Source organism: Saccopteryx bilineata, chromosome 1 (assembly GCF_036850765.1).
Source record: "Saccopteryx bilineata isolate mSacBil1 chromosome 1, mSacBil1_pri_phased_curated, whole genome shotgun sequence".
NCBI lineage: Eukaryota > Metazoa > Chordata > Mammalia > Chiroptera > Emballonuridae > Saccopteryx > Saccopteryx bilineata.
This window is the reverse complement of record NC_089490.1, coordinates 86,912,977-86,934,254: the sequence shown is the minus strand read 5'-3', so window position 1 is coordinate 86,934,254 and position 21,278 is coordinate 86,912,977. Positions and strand designations below refer to the sequence as shown.

Sequence of the window (21,278 nt, the reverse complement as noted above, 5' to 3'; positions counted from 1 at the left end):
TGGCATACCCATGTTTTCATGGAGCTTACACTCTAGTGCAGAGGTTCTCAACCTGTGGGTCGTGACCCCGGTGGGGGTTGAACGACCAAAACACAGGAGTTCCAATGGCTTTAGGCAACCCCTGTGTTTTGGTCATTCGACCCCCGCCAAGGTCGCGACCCACAGGTTGAGAACCGCTGCTCTAGTGTTTATAAAACAAACAACACAGTGGGAAGTGATACTATGAAGAAATATTAAGCAGGGTACAGAAACAGAGAGTAATGGCCAGCAGCAATTCATATGGAATGGTCAGGAAAGACTTTTTGATGTGACATTTGAGTCTGGTGGAAGACTGAGCCCTGCAGCTGTCTGGGGGAAAAGCTTCCCAGGCAAGGAAAACAGCATGTGAGGGCACTGAGTATGAAACTGCCAGAGTAACAGAGGAACACGAAGGCAGCCAGAGTGACAGAGCACAGTGAACAAAGAATGGGAAGAGATGGGGGAGGGGTAGCCACACAGGGCCCTGTAGGACTCTGCTCTCAAGTACTACTAGAGGAAGTGAAATGTGGAGAAGAAAGAAAGGGTTGTGCCACCAACCTTGCCATTGACAAAAAGGCTCCTGAGGGTAATATAAATAACAAGATTTGCTGTAAATTGTTTCTTTGTTTTTTCTCTGATGTTTGCATAGGGATCTTGAAAATTACCTTACTTACGCTATTTTCCATATTATATAATGGAGACCTGACTTACCTGAAATCACATTCTCATCAACTAACTATGAAGACTAAACTCTGGTTCTTCTAATTTCAAAATTCTGATCTTTTTATTTATGTATCTTTCAGCATAAAATAGAAAGGAGGAGGCAGAGGGTGGTGGTGAGCTGGAGCAAAGATACATCCCTGATGAAGTATTTTTCCCCCAAAACGTGAGTTACCAAAAAAAAGAAACCAACAACAAAAAAAAACCACACACCACTACAGATTTTAATCTGATCTTTCACATTTTGCTTTCTTCTCCTGGTTATTTCTCTGGAAAGAAATGCTTTGTCTTTTTTCCTAACGTTTAGCACTGGGCCAGAAGGCAGGACTTTAGCTAATGTCAAGGGGGCCAACATTCTCCCATTACTTTCCCCTCCAGCCCTCTCTTGAAGGACCAACATAGCAGAAAAGGGAGTTGCTGAATAATCAAACTGCTTCCACTGTTAACTGAGTCTTTTGCACACCCCTTCACTCTAGCACAGAAGTTTGACACACAGCTCCAGGCAGTTCATTAGCTCTGCCAACTGACCAGCAACATGATACAAGGCCACAGGAGAGGCAGCCTCTTCCCAGGGTAGAGCCAGTAGCTGCAGCCGGCCGTCGTGGCCAGGCGCATGCAGGTTCTTATTGGATTCGGGCAGATGGTAAAGAAACAGGGGAGTCAAAAAATAGTGGGCCATTCCTTTATTAAAGTCTTGCACCAGCCGATGAGCAAACACACAGGGAAAACACTTCCCTCCGGTTCCATAACCAGGAGAATCTTCTCCTGTTACTCCTAGAATCAAAGGCCCCACTAGTCTCAGCGGAGCTCGCAAAAGCCTCTGGTTCCCCATCTGCACTCCTCTTTCCCTGCCAGCATGGCTTCTCCTTCAGCACTCTGCATTCTCTCTGCTCCTTCTGCTCCTCTCTGCAAACATGGCTTCATTCTCTCTCTTCTTCTCTTCTCTTTTCAAAACTTTCTGGAACAAAAACCTCTCCTCCAGCAAACATTAGCAAAATAATGGCCCCTCCCAAGCAGGAATGCAATTGCAATTTGTAATCAACTCCCCAGCTCTGAGGGCAAACACACACTTGGCTTCCCAGCACCATTTTTTTTTTTTTTGTATTTTTCTGAAGCTGGAAACGGGGAGGCAGTCAGACAGACTCCGCATGCGCCCGACCGGGATCCACCCGGCACGCCCACCAGGGGGTGATGCTCTGCCCATCTGGGGCGTTGCTCTGTCGCGACCAGAGCCACTCTAGCGCCTGGGGCAGAGGCCAAGGAGCCATCCCCAGCGCCCGGGCCATCTTTTGCTCCAATGGAGCCTCGGCTGCGGGAGGGGAAGAGAGAGACAGAGAGGAAGGAGAGGGGGAGGGGTGGAGAAGCAGATGGGCGCTTCTCCTGTGTGCCCTGGCTGGGAATTGAACCCGGGACTCCAGCATGCCAAGCCGACGCTCTACCACTGAGCCAATCGGCCAGGGCCGCACCATTTTTTTAACAATAAAAGTGAGCAAACTCAAAAAATACAAGTTTTACAAACTCATTTGCCCAACACCCAGAGCACACCCCAATGGACACAGCAGTTCTTAAGTTCTCCATACACAATCATTTCATGTGATGCAGCCTCAGCGGCCTTAGAAACTTGTCATCAAATCCTGAATTATGTGGACAGGGTTCATTGTAAGGTCAGTAATTGCAGCATCTGTCGCTGCCATTCACATGCAGGTGCAGGTTCCCATTAGATTCGGGCAGACAATAAAGAAACTGCAGAGCCAAAAACTGGTAGGCCATTCCTTTTTTTTTTTTTTAAGATTTTATTTATTGCCTGATCAGGTGGTGGCGCAGTAGATACAGCATGGGACTGGGATGCCGAGGTCCCAGGTTCGAGACCCCGAGGTCGCTAGCTTAAGCGAGGGCTCATCTGGTTTGAGCAAAGCTCACCAGCTTGGGCCCAAGGTCGCTGGCTTGAGCAAGGGGTTACTCAGTCTGCTGAAGGCCCACAGTCAAGGCACATTTGAGAAAGCAATCAATGAACAATTAAGGTGTCACAATGCACAACGAAAAACTAATGATTGATGCTTCTCATCTCTCCATTCCCATCTGTCTGTCCCTGTCTATTCCTCTCTCTAACTCTCTCTCTGTCTCTGAAAAAAAAATTTATTGATTGATTTTAGAGAGAGGAGAGAGAGAGAGAAAGGGTTGGAGGAGGAGCAGGAAGCACCAACTAGTACAGTAACTTCTCATATGTGCCTTGACTGGGCAAGCCCACGGTTGTGAACCAGCAACTTCAGCATTTCAGGTCAATGCTTTATCCACTGCGCCACCACAGGTCAGGAAATGGTGGGCCATTCCTTTATTCTAGCCTCACACCCAGCCAGCGAGTAAAAACACACAAGGCACCAAAACCCTCTCATTCAGAGCTCACAAAGCTACTGACACATCTGGGTTTTCCTAGAATCTAAGGCCCCCACCTGTCTCAGTCACCCCTGGTTCCCCATCTGCCAATATGGCTTCTTATTCTGCAAAACTGGCTTCTCTCTTCTTCCCTTCCATCTTGGCTTCTTCTTCTTCCTCACTCTCCAAAAATGGTTTTCTTCTTCTCTCTAAAAAACTACCTGGGCCCACAAAGACCCCTCCTCCAGCACATATTAGCATAACAATGACTCTTCCCAAGCAGGAAGGTAATTAGCAATTTCAGACCAGCACCATTTTTAACAATAAAAATGAGCAAACTCAGAAAATACAGATTTTACAAACTCATTTGTCCAACAGTCATCCTCTACTTCAGAACTCCTGAGGAGAAGAGAATAACAATAGTCTATCCATCTCTAAAAATGAAAAGGGGAGAGATACCACAGCCCTTGGTCCAGAGTTTCTCCAAGTGTAGTTCAAGAACCATTTGCATTAGAATGTCTCCGGACTGCTGATTTCTGGGCTTCAAGAATCTTGAAGATTCTGGTGCCACTAAAATTAAAATGCCATTGTTTCCCTAGTCCAAAAGGGAGAGGAAAGGTGACATTGATAAGAAAGTAAAGATTTTTATTTGCTCATTCTCTACCACCAGGGGCAAAGTTACTAAAAAGTACACTTAGTAAGGATTTGATAACTTTCTCAAAGTAACTAAAAATCTCAACTCTGCCTTACTGGTGGTGGCACAGTGGATAGAGCATCAACTAAGAATACTGAGGACCCAGGTTCGAAACCCCAAGGTCACTGGCTTGGGCACAGGCTCACCAACTTGAGTGCAGGATCAGCAGGTTGAACGTGGAATCATAGACATGATCTTATGGTTGCTGGCTTGAAGCCAAAGATTGCTGGCTTGAAGCAAGGGGTCACTGGCTCAGCTAGAGCCTCCCAGTCAAGGCATGTATGAGAAGCAATCAATGAACAACAAAAGCAACTCCCTTCCTGTCTGTCTGTCTCTGTTTCTTTCTCAAAAACAAACAAAGAAACAAACAAAACTCAACTGTGTGGCCTGTGCAGGTGCTCATAAATTGGCAAATAGTTTAATATCCTAAACCCCTTTCCAGATAAATGCTTTGAAATGCAAAGTGTGTGTTTCTAGGAGTCAAAGTATCAAGGCTCTTTGTTATTTTGCTCACACCCCTGGCAAGGGCTTGATTCAACAGAGATGGACTCCATACCCTGCTGTTAGAATCTAAGGCATGACAACAATCACAATCAATAGAAGGCAGCACAGAAATATAGTCCTTGGTCTTTGCATGCAGCGAGTGAGGGACACTGGTGTTAGTACAGGAAATGGGGAGGGTCACTTACACACTGAGCAACAAAAGCACAGAGGTGCGTGGTGTCACTGGTGTGTAAGGGTTTAGACAACTAGCATTAGGATTTTTCTTTGGAATCCATACCCCACAGAGAAAGGACTCTTACCTTGGGGCACCCTGTACCAGCTTTAGAGTATCTATGAATCCCTAGAAACTGTGTGCTCAATGTCGGGTACTTGTTTGGGCAACTTTCTAGTGAGAGGATGTGTAAGATATTCCAAAGAGCAACAATGGCATAAACAAAATAAAAAAACCTCTAGTTTAACTAAGGGTTATTATGACAGAAGGGGAAACATGCATGCTCTTTGCCTTTAAGCCTCACAACCAGCAGACAAGAGCAGCAACCTGGAAGCAACTTTATTGGAGCGCTTAAAAATGGCAGTATTACTCTTACCCCCATTACCAACTTTCACCTCACCTCTGCAACCATGGATCCTGATCTTATGCAATTTTCAGTATTTTCAAAGTTGAAATTTTGGTTTTAAAAGTTAAAAGAATAGCAGGCTACCATCATAAAATTCCTGTGATTTATAAGACTAAGAACCATTAGACCATGATCTTCAGTAATAGCATGGGATTTGGAGCCAGAAACCTGGATGGGATCTGCATGTATTTTAGTAGCAGTGTGACCCTGGGCCAGCCATATAAACCCTCTGAGCCTTAATATCCTCATCCAAAAACTTGCAATTATACAAACTACTCTGATGACTGGTTAGCACTAAATAAAGTGAAAGTACTTTGCTAGAAACTCTGTTGAGCTTGAGGCACTATTACTGTTTTAACTCTTTTTCTGTGCCATCCTCTTTTCTGAAGGAAACAGTGTGTATGGAGTCAAATGCTGAGAGCTAACTGGGCTTGACTTCCATTTTTTGTCATATTATTTTTAGCTGCCACACCGAAATGCCTACAAAAATATTCTACAACAAAGACCCTTAATCAAAGAGTTGTGCCAACATTTCCAAAGATTGGCCCTGACAATGAAAAGCAGAAATAAGTTCATGTGAATCAAAGAAAGAGCTTTGGTGGTAGAGTATGGGGAAGAGACCACACATCCACATATTCTGGGTCAAGAAGGATCCAAAGTAACAGTCAGAAAATGTGCTTCATACACATCCTGTTTTGGTACTCAGGCTTGCCACCACCCTGTTTTGGCACCAGGGGTGTCACCCTCACCCAAATCAGCAGGAAAGTTAAGTACCAAAAATGAATATAAAAAGTGGAGACTAGCCTGATCTGTGGTGGCGCAGTGGATACACCGTCGACCTGGAATGCTAAGGCCACCGGTTCGAAACCCTGGGCTTGCCTGGTCAAGGCATATATGGGAGTTGATGCTTCCTGCTTCTCCCCCCTTCTCTGTCTCTCTCTCTGTCTCTCTCTCTCTCTCTCCCCTCTCTAAAATGAATAAATTTTAAACATTAATAAAAACAGAAAGTACAGACTCAAGGATGCTAAATCTTTACCTTCCCAAAGTGCAAGCTGCTCCAGTCTTACACCCTTGACTCACTGATGGTGAAAAAGACTCCAGACTGGGAGAAAAGATCAGTGTGCAATCTTGTATACTGTGAATATGAACCAATATTTTAACTAAAAGGAAAGGGTTAAAATACCAAGAGTCAAAAAAAATTTTTTTAGGTGAGAGAGAGAAAGACCAGAAGGGAGAAAGATGAGAAGTATCAACTTCTAGTTGAGGCACCTTAGTTGTTCATTGATTGCTTTCTCATATGTGGCTTGACTGGGTAAGCCTGGGGATCTGAACCACGATCTCAGCATTTCAGTTCGATGCTTTAGCCACTGCGCCACCACAGGTCAGGCCTGAATCATCTTTTAGGTTCAAGTTCCAAATCAACTTTGCCCCTCAGCAAATAGCATCCCACTAAACTGAAGCATTTTAAATCACCACCATCATCAGATAATCTATCAGGGCTCCTCCTACTGTGTGTAATGCTTTGGGATCTATACTGTACTGCTTAAGTAAAATTAGTGAGTAGCTTCAACAATGACTTTATAAATTCCTTTACTTCATTTACTATCTTGAAAAAATTGGCCTTGGATATCTCAGACATTTCCAAAACTAATTAAATGAAACTGAATACCTACTGCACATTTTAGATATTAAATTGTATTGAGAACTCATATTGAGAAGACTACTTTTTAAGTTTTTTATTGAATTCACTGAGGTGACATTGGTTAATAAAATTATATAGGTTCCAGGTGTACAACTCTATAATACATCATCGGTATAATGTATCGTGTATTCACACACACACCCCAAGCCAAGTCTCTTTCCATCACTACTTTTCTCCCCTTCACCCTTTCCCTCTGGTAATCACCTTAAGAAAACTACTTTCAACTGCTTGTTCAACAGAGCTCCTGTTGGATTCTTCTTTGAATTCAATAATGAATATGTTCATAAAATGAACATACAACTCACTCTAGAGTCCTATTTTAGGATTTGTTAGCAACTGGCCAGCAAAGAGGTTCTATCCTAGTCCCTGCCCACTGAGGTAGGAATATACCCTATAGCAGGAAGAGAAAGATGCTGACATCTATCAGAAATGCAACATAAATTGCCTGGGACTGATGTACCTACCTGGTTGTCTCCCAAGATAAAAAAGAAGATTCCTGAGACTCATGCCCAACATAATTTTCTCTCAGCTTCAAACCTAGGAAACAGGTTAGCCCCAATCCTAAAGCATATGTTTTACAAATGCCATTTAAACTTGAAATTTAACTCCAGTTAAATGATCACATTCCTGTGCTGAGGATACATCATCTCAATGAGGTGGGGTTCTTTGTTCCTTAAAAAAAAAAGGTATGGTATACACCTGAAACTAATATAATGTTTTATGTCAGGAATATCTCAATTAAAACACACAAAAAAGGAAATTAGCTCTTTCATCCAAAGATATCTATGTATCTAAAAGAGCCAAATCAATGACACTAACTGTGTTTAAGGGTGAGCCTCTGAGAGAAGTATGAGCCTGACAGCACTGTCCGAGGGAAGCAGTGGGCAAACTACAGAGTTTGGGGGGGAGTGCCTTTTCTGAGCTCTAGGAACAGCCGTTCGGAGACTACCACACAGAGCTTCTAGCAACTCTCAACTGGGCTGGAGCAACAGGAAATGACCACAGCCCAGGTGAGGATCCGCTCTCACCCTGGCCCACACAGCCCCACCCAAACTCATAATTTACAAAGTCTCTGTTGAGACATATCTCTATCCAACATTATAACACTGCACTTAAAAGCAAAACAAATGACATTTCCTCAAAGCCTACAATTCTGTCATCTTAAATCCTTGAAAGTTAAAAAAAAATGTATGGGGGCAATTCAGTCTCAAACCAGACCATCTCATCTGCTCTGGAATCACTACCATATCCCCAGTGGTGAACATTTCTGTCTCCTGGCAAGCTGCCCAGAAACAAAAAAATATTATTTCTAACTCAGCCACTGGTTGAAATGTTTTTAAGAGGTTAAAAAAGAAACATCCACTACCATGGAGATGGCAAGCTAATAAAATCAGAGTCCCATCAATACAGGACCAAAAAGGGAACAATCTTAACAGAGAACTACATATATTGGTCAGTGGTTCTTTGACTCCTAAGAATTTTCAACAATTGTTTTTAAATCCACAGGTAGGGAGAATAGTGGTATTAAGGAGGATTTTATTACTGAAAATAGTCCCCATTCCCAAACACTGTTTTTGACAGAAATTAGTGGTATATGTGTACATATATATATATTAAAAGCTGCTTTCTGAAGTCACAAGATGGCAGATGAAAGCTAATACTCCTCTCACTGTTCAGTGAGAATAACAATGCCTATATTTCAAAAACAACGAACATACTGCCTCATTTACCTCCACACAAATTTTGCGAGGTAAGATAGACATTATTATCCCCATTTTATAAAAGTTGAAGTTGAACTCAAAAATATTAACTGAGTTGCCCAAAGTCACCTTGTTCCTAACTGGCAAAGTCAAGTCTAAAATTCTGTTATCTAATAGAACAGCAACCAACCATATGGGACTGTTTAAATTTAAATTAATACAATTAAATTAAAAATCCAGCTCCTCACTCAGGTCAGTTTCAAGTGTTCAACAGCACATGTGCCTAATGTTACAGAATATTTCTATCATTGCTGAAAGTGCTACTGGGGAGGGCTGGACTAGAGGCTAGTTCTTCCAAATTCATGGTAACTTGAGGAATGGATCACATGGTATCCCAGTGATTAATAAAAATGAACTGACAGTGACAAAGTTTAATCATAGTCTCTTCTCATTACAAAATACTCTGAAACTTCAGGATGTTGGTTTATCTTCTCAGGGATTACAAAAACAGAAATTAGTTTTAAAAGATCTTTACCAAAACACATTTGATCCATATGTACTCAGGAAGGAGAATCTTGGAACTCAGTTTCTGTATTTGATGAAGAATGATATAAGTAATAATTCCCCTAGTTATAAATAAAAATATTAAGAATTTCAGATTGAAAGGAAAGGGGATCACAGTAATCAAACCTGACACTTCCCAGCCATTAAATAACCTTTCAGACAGAGTTCAGAACATTTTTTTTCTTGGTGTAGAGACTGCTACAGTCAGATGAACAGGAGGTTTTCGGCAAACATTGGAGCCCAGTAAAATAACAGCTTAGATTAGCTACAAGCGCTACACAACTGGGCCACACTGTCTTTGTGTGGACCACTTGACTAACTCTGACAACTGAAGTGTGGCAAAGGGATCAAACTGTAGAACTGACCGGTCAAGGAGTCAAGATGTGGCAAAGTTTATCAAAAATACAGGGCTGCAAGAACTCAGGACATGAAGCCACTGAACTTCCCATCTCAATGTGAGATACACGGAGCTCACTTACAGACCCATGAACCAGTCAGCATGAGCTGGCCTGTCAACTTTTTCACTTAGCAACTTGTTTGAGCACCTTTCAGGGTGAGGTAGTTTGTGAAGCCTGTGACTGACACCAACTGGCTGCCCTCTCTGAGTTATACTGTCCTCACACTCCTTGGATTATCCCAACCACCTGGAGACAAATGTTACCAATGACATTGGCTGGGTGCACAGAAACACCATCTAAAGTGAAAAATCAAGCTTTTTCTATACGTGCACTTGGGAAAACAATAAACTGAGAGTTAACTATAGTATCAGAAACATGCCACCCTGTGCTTTCATAAAGGACGTACAACAGAATAACAAAAGATGGAGGAGGAAGAAACAATTGAATTTCTTCTCTCATACTCAGAAAGATTACAGGAGACATTTTTCTCATGTGTTTGAGTCAAAACTTCCATATTTTCCTTTAAAAGATTATTCCTCTACAGCAGCTTTAATTGCCAGAATATTTTTCTTAATTTTCACCTTAACCTTATTATCTATGCACCTTTAAATGTCAAAGAGAAAGGCTGTGGGGGATGCTTTGTTTGAGAACAAAATGTACCACACAAGACCCATCTCTTCTATGAATCTTCACTCTGAATACATTCCTAATCTTAATCTTTGGATTTAAACACCAGCTTCCTGTCTGTGCCATTTCTCCTCTCCCTCAAGATATGCAGAGCTTCAGACATCATTAAAGAAAGCTTAGGGCCTGGAATATGTAATCCTTTGCTATCTGGCACTCTATATTTGTAGGGTGTTAAATGAGACATAAGTTTACATGATGAGAATGAAGGATTCTGGGAAATTATCCTGTTTAAAACTCCATCAAAAACCAAATTCTATATCCTACAGTTTGGATGCTATAAACAGAGCATATCAAGCAGCAGAGAGAAGTGTGTAGGAATTGAGAGATTCTTCAATCCCCTGAACTTTATGGAAAGGCCATATCCCAATTTTGAATAATATGCAGAAACATGACCAACCTGAAGGCAAGAGCACCATTGGAAACATTGTGTCTTACAGATATGATGTCAGAACTGAAAGCAGGTCCTACATGCAAACTGCATGAGTATTCTAGGAAATAAGGTGGGTGGGTTTTTCTTCCCAGAGCTGGAAAAAAGATTGGGATGAGAAGAATTTGATAAAAGATGTAAACATGGCCCTGGCTGTTTGGCTCAGTGATAGAGCACCGACTTGGTGTGTAGAAGTCCCGGGTTCAATTCCCGGCCAGGGCACACAGGAGAAGAGCCCATCTGCTTCTCTGCCCTTTCCCCCTCTCCTTTCTCTTTATATCTCTCTTCCCCTCCTGCAGCCAAGGCTACATGAGAGCAAAGTTGGCCCAGGTGCTGAGGATGGCTCCATGGCCCCCACTTCAGGCACTAAAATGGTTCCGATTGCAGTGGAGCAACACCCCAGAGGGGCTGAGCATCAACCCCTTGTGGGCATGCCGGGTGGATTCCGGTTGGGCATATGTGGGAGTCTGTCTGTCTTCCTATTTCTAACTTCGGAAAAATAAAATAAATAAATAAAAGATGTAAACACATGAATGATGAGACAGAATATAGCCATGACTACACTGCTCCTTTCTCCCAGCTTGAGGGTCCCACCTACTTCCTAAATTGTACAATAAACATAAATGAAAAGGCACTTTTCGGCCCTGGCCGGTGCTCAGTGGATAGAGCACTGGCTGGGTGTATGAATGTCCCAGGTTGGATTCCTGGTCAGGGCACACAGGAGAAGCAACCAACCGCTTCTCTCCTCCTCCTGCAGCCAGTGGCTCAATTGGTTCAAGCGGGGCCCTGGGCACTGAGGATAGCTGGGTTGGCCTGAGCACCTCACCCTCAGACACTAAAAATAGCTCGGAACTCATGCATCCATCCCAGATGGGGTTGCCAGGTGGATCCCAGTCCGGCGTGTGCAAGAGTCTGCCTCACTAGCTACCCTCCTCTCATCTTAAAAAGGGGGGGGCACTTTTCAGAAATGTCTCAGGTCAGCAAGATGGGAACAGAAGTGGGCACTTCAGCCTGATCAGGCGGTGGCACAGTGGATAGAACGTCAGACTGGAACGCGGAGGACCCAGGTTCGAAACCCTGAGGTTGCCGGCTTGAGCATGGGCTCATCTGGTTTGAGCACAGCTCACCAGCTTAAGCCTAAAATCACTGGCTTGAGCAAAGGGTCACTCAGTCTGCTGTAGCCCCCCAGTCAAGGCACATATGAGAAATCAATCAATGAACAACTAAGGTGCTGCAATGAAGAATTGATGCTTCTCATCTCTCTCTTCCTGTCTGTCTGTCCCTATGTGTCCCTCTGTCACACACACACACAGGGAAAAAAAAGTGGGCACTTTTCAGGTCTCCAAATCTCCAGTAACCAACAATAACTTGATGGTCATTTACGATTTGCCCCCACCACTGCTCATATTTTCTTTGAAAGATATGGAGAAGTTGGTGGAAGATGGCAGGTGGTGATGTCTGGGAGGCAGAGGATGTTGGAGATTACAGTGGGAATTAGGGTAGCAGGTAGAAGGTTATGCCGAGGAAGCAGGGTTATTCACAGTGTTGGGGGCTGGCAAAAAATGAGCCTCATCTTTGGAAACTCAGGACCCTGTCTGGGTATCATCAGGTATATAGATGAGCAGGGAATTTCATACCAGAAGTTCTTCCCAGCCTCAACATTTTCTCTCATAATCTAAGAATTTTCTATCTACTTCCTTCTCTAGAAAAGCTGAAAACCAAGACTGTGTCCATAGCTAAAGGTGGCTGTTGCTATAAGGAAAGATGCAATATTCTCACAGAAACACATCATTTTTATTCCTATAGGAAAGGCAAATTTTATCATCTCAGAGATACAGAGAACAACCTGAAGTATAAATTAGATAATCAGAACATTTTAGAACCTAGGCTTTTTTTTTTTTCTTGTGGGAGAGACAGAGAGAGTCAGAGAGAGGGACAGATAGGGACAGACAGGAAGAGAGAGAAATGAGAAACATCAATTCTTCATTGTGGTTGCTTAGTTGTTCATTGATTGATTTCTCCTATATACCTTGACCGGGGGACTACAGCAGACCGAGCGACCCCTTGCTCAAGCCAGCGACCTTGGGCTCAAGCTGGTGAGCCTTGCTCAAACTAGGTGAGCTCGCACTCAAGCTGATGACCTCGGGGTCTCGAACCTGGGTCCTCCACATCCCAGTCCGATGCTCTATCTACTGCGCCACCACCTGGTCAGGCTAGACCCTAGGCTCTTGACAGTACAGGAGCGTTGTTTCAAATTCCATACCTAGAAATCCAACAAATTTTCAACAGAGTGGTATCTGTTTCTGTCATATACACAAACATACACACCTCACACACTTTACAACTGGCTGTCTTCATTCATTCATTCATTCATTCATTCAGTGCCAGGTATCAGGGACAGAAATAGAAATAAGACTTTCTCAAGGAGCTTACAGTCTAGTAAGAGACACAAACAGATAAGCAGATAACTACAATAACTGAAGCATGATTTGTCTTAACAACATGAACACCAAGCAACAAGACTGCATTCAATAAATCCTATTAAAGTGATCTCCAATAGCCCATGGTATCAAATGAAAGACAGAAATAAGAGTGTAAGGCACCTCTGCATGGCCTGATTCTGAACATATTATAGATTCTGAAAAGTATAAGTATGCTTTCAGAACTAGTGCTGTAATTATAGCCAATATCCCAATAATCAGCACTGAATTGTTTGTTTTGTGTATAAGCAAATTTTAGCTACCCAAATAAACTGTTAATGTCTTAAAGGCAGGTACCATAGTTCTTTAATCTCTATAGCATCTAGGACTAACCTGAGAACAAAGTAACTGCTAAACACGTGATGTCCTTGGTGAAAGGGACAAGCAGATGAGACTCTTGGCAACTTGTTCCTCTACAAAGGTTTGTAAATCGGCCGATCTGGAGTGTTTTGTAAAGCACAACACTGCCCTACCTCATCACATTACTGATCTACTGCACAAGCCATCTGCTCTATCTGACACTTTATAAGGGTTGGGGTGGTGAGTTCTTCACTGGAGGGCCAGATAAGACAGCATAATATGGATAAATGGCTTGGTAGTTAATTGTAATAAACAAAAAGATGACTTTGAGACTTAAGTCCCCTTGCTGATGCTTAGGAAAGAAATAGAGTTCAGACTCCTTATACTCTTCATATGATTCTCTCAGAAATGGACCTGTTATTACAATAACATAAATAAAATCCCATTCTCACTAGCTTAAAAGCCTTCAAGGGCTTCCAATTGTACTGAAAATAAAATCCACCTCCTCTGTGTGGTTTTTAAGGCCCTCATTCTGGCCTTACCAATCTCTCCTCACCTTACCAATCTCAACTGGCCCCTCACCTAACTCTCTTCTTACTTACCAAACCCCACACACAATGACTTCCTTGAGGTTTTCAACACACCAGGCTCTTTGCTACACTAGACCCTTATACTTGTTTTTCCTTCTCCCTGGGCATTCTTCCTACTTCTGAATGGCTATCCCCATCTCATCCTTCAGATCGCAGCTCAAATATTTCCTAATCAGGGAGGCCTTTCTTTTTTTTTTATTTTTTTTATTGAACTAAAGTTTTATTCATCATAAAATTCATACAGGGGGAGGCCTTTCTTGACCATCTCATCCAATGTGACTCCTTATCATTCCTATTGCTTATTAACACACCAACCACTTAATTTACTTCATAGCACTGTCTCCTTGTTTATTATCAGTATTCTTCTAAATATAAAACTCCTCAGTGCAGGAGCTGAATTTATCTTGCTGTATCTGCAGGCATATGCTAGGTACTCAAATATTTTGAAGGAATACATGAATAAATGAGAATTAGGAAAATGCAGTGGCAATAGGTCAGTAGGCATTGAGTTAATGTGAAAAACATTAGTTTCCCCACTATAAAGTTAGGAGTTAGAGTTGTTGTATGACTTTTTTTTTTTTAACTTTATTAGGGTGTACCAAGTAGCAATAACATACAAAGAAAAAAGAAAGGAAGAGAGCCTAAGCTCACTGTTGATGACTTAAAAAGAAATGTCAGAAAGAGCAAAATCTTGCTGGCTCCAGCTTCCGTTCAATTTGTAATGCTGTTAGTATTAGAAGCAGATTTTTCTAACATATTCTAAGGTTAGTTTCATTTCTCCCTGAGTGATACGGTTCTGCACCCACTGTGCCCAACTCTGCAACAACCCCATCTAAGACTCCATTCAAGTCCACTCACACCTATGCCAGCCTTAGGGTATCTAAGGATCTCACTCTAAGTAAAACTAGTTGATTCAAAATACCAAATAAAAAAGGGTTTCTCTTTCGAAAAAAACCTGAACACTAAGGCAAATCATATGCACAAAATGGGTTCTTTCCTCACAACACTCCAGCTCAAGATCTGCTCCTCCTATAAAGGGAAGTGTAACAGGGCATAGAAGCCCTTTTAAAGGTGCAATTCAAAAGCTAATAATGGCACCATAAACACACTTGCTGTTTGTTTCACTGATCAATTAGGGCAGTTATCTTCACTATTAGGGATTGAGAGTCCCTGAACTTGGGAAAAACACAAGCAGAGACTGAAAGATGAAACCTGTTGACCCTGTTTCCTGTTAGATGCCTCCCGTGGTATACTGGGTTCACAAAAATAAGTCCTAAAAGCAAGTCAATCAAATGCTGGAAGAGAGAGAGTGGTACTTACGCGGCATGATCCCTTGGCTCACCAGTTCCTCCCGTGTCCGACGCTGCTGGAGCTTCAACTGCAGCACTGCAGGGCAGCAAAGAGAGAGGAGGGAGAAAGGTTCAGTCGGGCATTCCACCACAAAAGACACATTTTCAAATGCAAAGAAAGTCTCCAAACAGAAGGGTGTAGTATAAAAGAAGGATCCCCTTGAATTGTGACTGTAATTGCAGAAGTGGCCTGATACAGCAGGGTTTCCGTATTCTGCTGTGGGCGGTGAGAGGAAGTTGCGAAGGGTCTTGCAGGGCGATAAAAATCCACCAAGTACCAAACTCTTGCCTCTTGCTCAAAACTTCCTACAACACAGTCCTTCTCCTAAGGCTAAATAAACAGAAATGCTTCACTCAAAGAAAATCTGAGGACCACCATCCAGCAGAAAACGCTTCCTACATGTTCCACACTTTCTTTCCCAGTAGCCAATGTTTACCACTGTTAAGTATACTGAATTACATAGTTATTCATGTAGATCAGGAAGTACTGCTAAAATCATCTCATTTGTATCTAAAAATCATACCTATTTTCATCAAGGAATGCATTTCTCTAAACCAGAAAATGTATTACCATTGATATAACTCTTCTTCTTCCTCTTCACTTTTTTGGTCGAGGTAAAACAACTAAACTAAATGATTCAAAGCACAGTGGACACTAAACTAAATGATTCAAAGCACAGTGGCCTAGGGGAGGGTGACAGGTGCTTCTATTTCCACTCTGGCAACACCACTTAATGAAACAACTTATTAGGGATTTTTTAAAAGTTAAAAGTCAATGATCTATCTCTATTTCAAATGAAACCTAAAGGGTATTATCACTGCACCCATGAGGATGATGATGCTATGGCCTGCATTCAAAGGCCAGGTGAGAAAATGTCCAAAAAAGGAGGGCTGGAAGAGTCCCATGAGCCAAGGACAGTCCTTTACATGGGTAAGTCTTCAATTATAAGTTCCCTGCAAGTCACATCTGAGAGAGACCTGCATCTATTTGGAATCATATTACCCTATTATCTGCCCTTGCCATCCACAGAGCAGTTTTTCGGTTTTATTTTGAAATTTTCCATTAATTAGAGAGAGAGAGAGAGAGAGAGAGAGAGAAAGAAGGGTGAGGTGGGGAAACAGAGATGGAGAAGGAGAAGGAGAAGGAGAAGGAGAAGGAAAGGATGAGAAGGAGGAGGGAGGGAGGGAGGGAGGGAGGGAGGGGGGGGAATAAACTCACTATTTCACTTAGTGGTTCCATTTAATTTGTATTCATTAATTGTTTCTTGTACATGCCCTGACTGGAGGGTCAAAATCGTAACCCTTGGAGTTCTGGGTCAATGCTTTATCCATTGAGCTACCTGGCCAGGACCCACAGAGCAGTTTTTAAGAAGGCCTCCAAGAATGGAAGAATCATAACTAGGCTCCTGACTAAATCTCAAAGTAGATATGCAAGCCCAAAGTAGACTTTCTCCCAAAAATCTAATCTACTTCTTATTCTTTTTCTCTTTAACGGTATCACTATCCTCCCCAACACTAATATTTAAAATTTTGAGCCAACTTCCCCTCCTCAACTCTCCTATTTTATCAGGTGTGCTGCACCATGTTTTCCACATTACAGGGATAGCTCAGTGGCTTGTGGTCTTACTCGTGCTGTGTCTCTTCCATTCTAAGTCACCCCAATCCACTGTCCAATGTACTCTTCCTCAAGTACCATGTACTTTCCCAACTCTTTTTTTTTTTTTTTTTTTGTATTTTTCTGAAGCTGGAAACGGGGAGAGACAGACAGACTCCCGCATGCGCCCGACCGGGAGCCACCCAGCACGCCCACCAGGGGCGATGCTCTGCCCACCAGGGGGCGGTGCTCTGCCCCTCCGGGTCGTCGCTCTGCCGCAACCAGAGCCACTCTAGTGCCTGGGGCAGAGGCCAAGGAGCCATCCCCAGCGCCCGGGCCATCCTTGCTCCAATGGAGCCTTGGCTGCGGGAGGGGAAGAGAGAGACAGAGAGGAAGGGGGGGGGGTGGAGAAGCAAATGGGCGCTTCTCCTATGTGCCCTGGCCGGGAATCAAACCCGGGTCCCCCGCACGCCAGGCCAACGCTCTACCGCTGAGCCAACCGGCCAGGGCCACCAACTCTTTATTCACGTCACCAAACCTTCCAACTCATACCGCATCATTTAGGATTAGTCAAGGACTCCTCCCGTAAGCTACTTTTTATCTGACCTAAAAAGTATAGTATTATTTTGCCTGCGTAATACCCTCTGAATACATTTTCTCTCTCCTGACAGTTTATAAACTCTTACAGGGCAAGGAATATATCTTATTAATGTATGCTCCCACACAGCACTTAATACACCATAGGCATTTAATAATTGTTTCTTGAATTGAATTTGATCTCAAAATGATGATACATAGTCAGAAATCAGGAGGTTTTTATTATAATTATTATTTCTTTTTTTTGAGAGAGGGAGGGAGGGAGGGAGGGAGGGAAGGAGGGAAGGAGGGAAGGAGGGAAGGGGAGAGAGGGGGGGAGAGGGAGAGAGAGAGAGAGAAGGAGAGGGAGGGGAGCGGGAGGGGAAAGGGGAGGTGAGGGGGAGAGGGAGGGGAAGGGGGAACGGGGGGGGGGAGAGGGAGAGAGAAATGAAGGGGGGGAGGGAGGGAAGGGAGGGATGGGAGGGAGAGAGAGGAGGGAGATGAGAAGCATAAACTTATAGTTGTAGCACTTTAGTTGTCCACTGATTGCTTCTCATACCTGCTTTGATGGGGGGGGGGGGGGGGGGGGGGCAGCCGAGCTGAGCCAGTGACCCTCTTGCTCAAGCCAGTGAGCTTTGGGCTCAAACAAGTGACCACGGGATCATGTCAATCCCACACTCAAGCTAACAACCTCAGGGTTTTGAACCTGGGACCTCAGTGTCCCATGTTGATGCTCTATCTACTATGCCACCACCAGACTGGCTCTTTTCTTTCTCTCTTTTTTCTCTTTTGTTTTCTTTTTAAACAAATTAACACTGTTAAAAACAAAGCCTTGCAGAATAAAAGAGATACAAACAGCAACAGCTACAATAGTCACTAACATTTATAGGACCATGCGCAAGACACTGTTCTACATACTTTCATGTTTTAACTCATTTAATCTTCATAACCCCTTATGGAGAAAGGGAGATATTTTAATCCTATTTTACAGGTAAGGAAAATGAGGCCCAGGAAAATTAAGTAATTAATCTAAGGCTATCCCACTAGTAAGAGGTATAAAAGAATTTGAACCCAAGCATTCTGATTCCAGACCCTAGGCTCCTTACTCTCTGGTCTCCAGAGTTTCTGGAAACCTGTGCTGCTGAGTAAGACATGGAATGTGATCACCTGGGTTCATTCACTGGAGAAAAAGAGACAAAGGGACTAAGGAAAGTAGATGGTTCAAACCAGGGTCAAAGGAGTTTAGCGATCAACTTTAGGAAAAACTAATTTAATGAGAGTGGGAGAGATACAGAGCCAGACTCCCACATGCTCCCTGACTGGGATCCACCTGCCAACCCCTGTCTGGGGCTGATGCACAGCCCATTTGGAGCCATCTCACAACTGAGCTATTTTTAGCACCTGAGGAGGAGGCTCCACAGAGCCATTCTCAGCGCCTAGGGCCAATGTGCTCAAATCAACTGAGCCATGGCTGTGGGGAGACAAGGGGGGAGAAAGGGGGAGGGGTAAGGGTGGGGAAACAGATGGTTGCTTCTCCTGTGTGTCCTAACAGGGAATTGAACTGGGGACTTCCACACACTGGGTCTACGTTCTACTACTAAGGCAACTGGCCAAGGCCAGTAAGGCAAATTTAAATTAATCTAGGAACTTGATTTCAGAATAAATTAAACCATATATCAGTAGCAATAATAATAACATACAAATAATAATAGGAGTCATTTAATGTTTCTGAGTCAGCACTATGTTAAGTGACTAACTGGCTTTTAACTTGTAAAATAAATAAAGCCCTGTGAGTATGGCACAATTATTATATCCATTTTATAAATGAAGAAAATAAAGACTGAAAAATTTAAAATTTTGCCTTAGGTCACATAGCTCAAAAGTGCTAGAACTAGGATTCATATACAGATCTCTGTGACACTCCAGAAGTGTGGGCATGTAATACTAACTATCCCATATGTCTCCTTGGAAGAAAGAAAGATAAGAACCAGGCAAGATAAAGAGGGAAAGAAGGGTAAATATATATTTGTCATTTTATATAGTGTTTCTAAGGCCCAGTGTAAGATGAGCCATTAGAAAATGATAAAATATAACAAATTAATCTGATTTCAGGGAATTGGGAAAGCTAATGCAATTCAGTAAGTCTGAACACCTTAAAGAAACAATAACTAATGAAAACTATGGCTGTTAGCCAAGAATAGTTTTGAAACTGTCAATCAGAAGCCCTTCTAAAAAGAACTATACAAAGACAGGGCTATAATGAATATAGTACACAAACTTCTTGACTGAAAAACTTCTTGCTGCATGAAAGCAAAAAAAAAAAGTCTATGATTCAGTTTTTTAAGGAGAGCAAAGAAAAGATCTTTTTTAGCTTTATTTTCTTAATAGCTATAGTTCAAAGAGAATAGTTTATCTAATAAACCTTTTTAATCTCTAAAACTAAATGAAATTAGAGTTCCGTTATTTGAAAATTCCTCTTGTCCCTCTCAGCAATTAACTTCAAATTCCATGATTATCTGAAATTTGATAAAGTTCCTCATTCAAATAACAGAATTTGCCCTATATCAGTATTACTTTGAGTATTACAACTTGATTGTAGGTATATTTTTTTGGTTTGTGTTTGTTTGTTTGTTTTACCAAAAGAGGGTGGGAAAAGGGAGAAAGATAAGAAGCATCAACTTGTAGTTGCAGCATCTTACTTGTTCACTGATTGCTTCTCATATGTGCCTTGACTAGGAACTCCAGCCAAGCCAGTGACCCCTGCTCAAGCCAGCGACCTTGGCTCAAGCCAGCCACCTCTGGGTTTCAAATCTGGGACCTCAGCAGCCCAGGCTGACGCTCTATCCACTGTACCACTACCAGTCAGGTAGTATGTTCTATTTTATACATGCATAACTCTCTCCTACTAACTTCAACAATCTTTATGAGGAGGAATAAAAAAAAAATAAAAAACCTAGCCTAGGCCCTGGCTGGTTGGCTCAGCGGTAGAGCGTTGGCCTGGTGTGCGGGGGACCCGGGTTCGATTCCCGGCCAGGGCACATAGGAGAAGCGCCCATTTGCTTCTCCACCCCCCCTCCTTCCTCTTTGTCTCTCTCTTCCCCTCCCGCAGCCAAGGCTCCATTGGAGCAAAGATGGCCCGGGCGCTGGGGATGGCTCCTTGGCCTCTGCCCCAGGCGCTAGAGTGGCTCTGGTCATGGCAGAGCAATGCCCCAGAGGGACAGAGCATCGCCCCCTGGTGGGCAGAGCGTCGCCCCTGGTGGGCGTGCCAGGTGGATCCCGGTCGGGCGCATGCGGGAGTCTGTCTGACTGTCTCTCCCTGTTTCCAGCTTCAGAAAAATACAAAAAATAAATAAATAAATAAATAAATAAACAAACAAACAAACCTCGGCTGACCAGGCAGTGGTGCAGTGGATAGAGCATTGAACTGGGATGCAGAGGACCCAGGTTCAAAACCTCAAGGTCACTGGCTTGAACGCAGGCTCATATGATTTGAGCACAGCTCACCAGCTTGAACCCAAAGTCGCTGGCTTGAGCAAGGGGTCACTCGCTCTGCTGTATCCCCCCGGTCAAAGCACATATGAGAAAGCAATCAATGAACAACTAAGGTGCCGCAAGGAAGAATAGTTGCTTCTCATCTCTCTCTCCTCCTGTCTGTCTGTCTCTATCTGTCCCTCTCTCTGTCACACACACAAAAAAACCTAAGTAGTAAACTCAGAATTATATACTTTACTTTGTAATTTATATGTTTGCCTGTGTGTATATGTATAAAATGATCCTTCGTCTAAGACTTTTAACTACAAAGAAATGGATATTTATATGAATATCCTCTTTCCTTAGTCTATATTCCTCTTAACCTTAAACATTCTAAATAAAATGCTTTTATGTTTCCAGATCTTAGGAATTATTCATTTTAGAAGAAGTTATTTAGTAACTCAGTTTCAGTAGATAACATTAAGAGCCATATGTTCTGTATTTCTTGCCAAAG

General features: G+C 42.8%; 1 protein-coding gene across 3 annotated transcripts in view; it reads right to left on the bottom strand.

Annotated features, from left to right (window-relative positions):
• MRTFA (myocardin related transcription factor A) overlaps positions 1-21,278 on the bottom strand; it is a 109,490-nt gene that overhangs the window by 31,341 nt on the left and 56,871 nt on the right. For all 3 annotated transcript variants that reach the window (XM_066257272.1, XM_066257255.1, XM_066257266.1), the window contains exon 2: positions 15,095-15,160. In XM_066257272.1, coding sequence (XP_066113369.1) covers positions 15,095-15,160 — 66 coding nt within the window. The remainder of the gene's footprint in view (positions 1-15,094; positions 15,161-21,278) is intronic.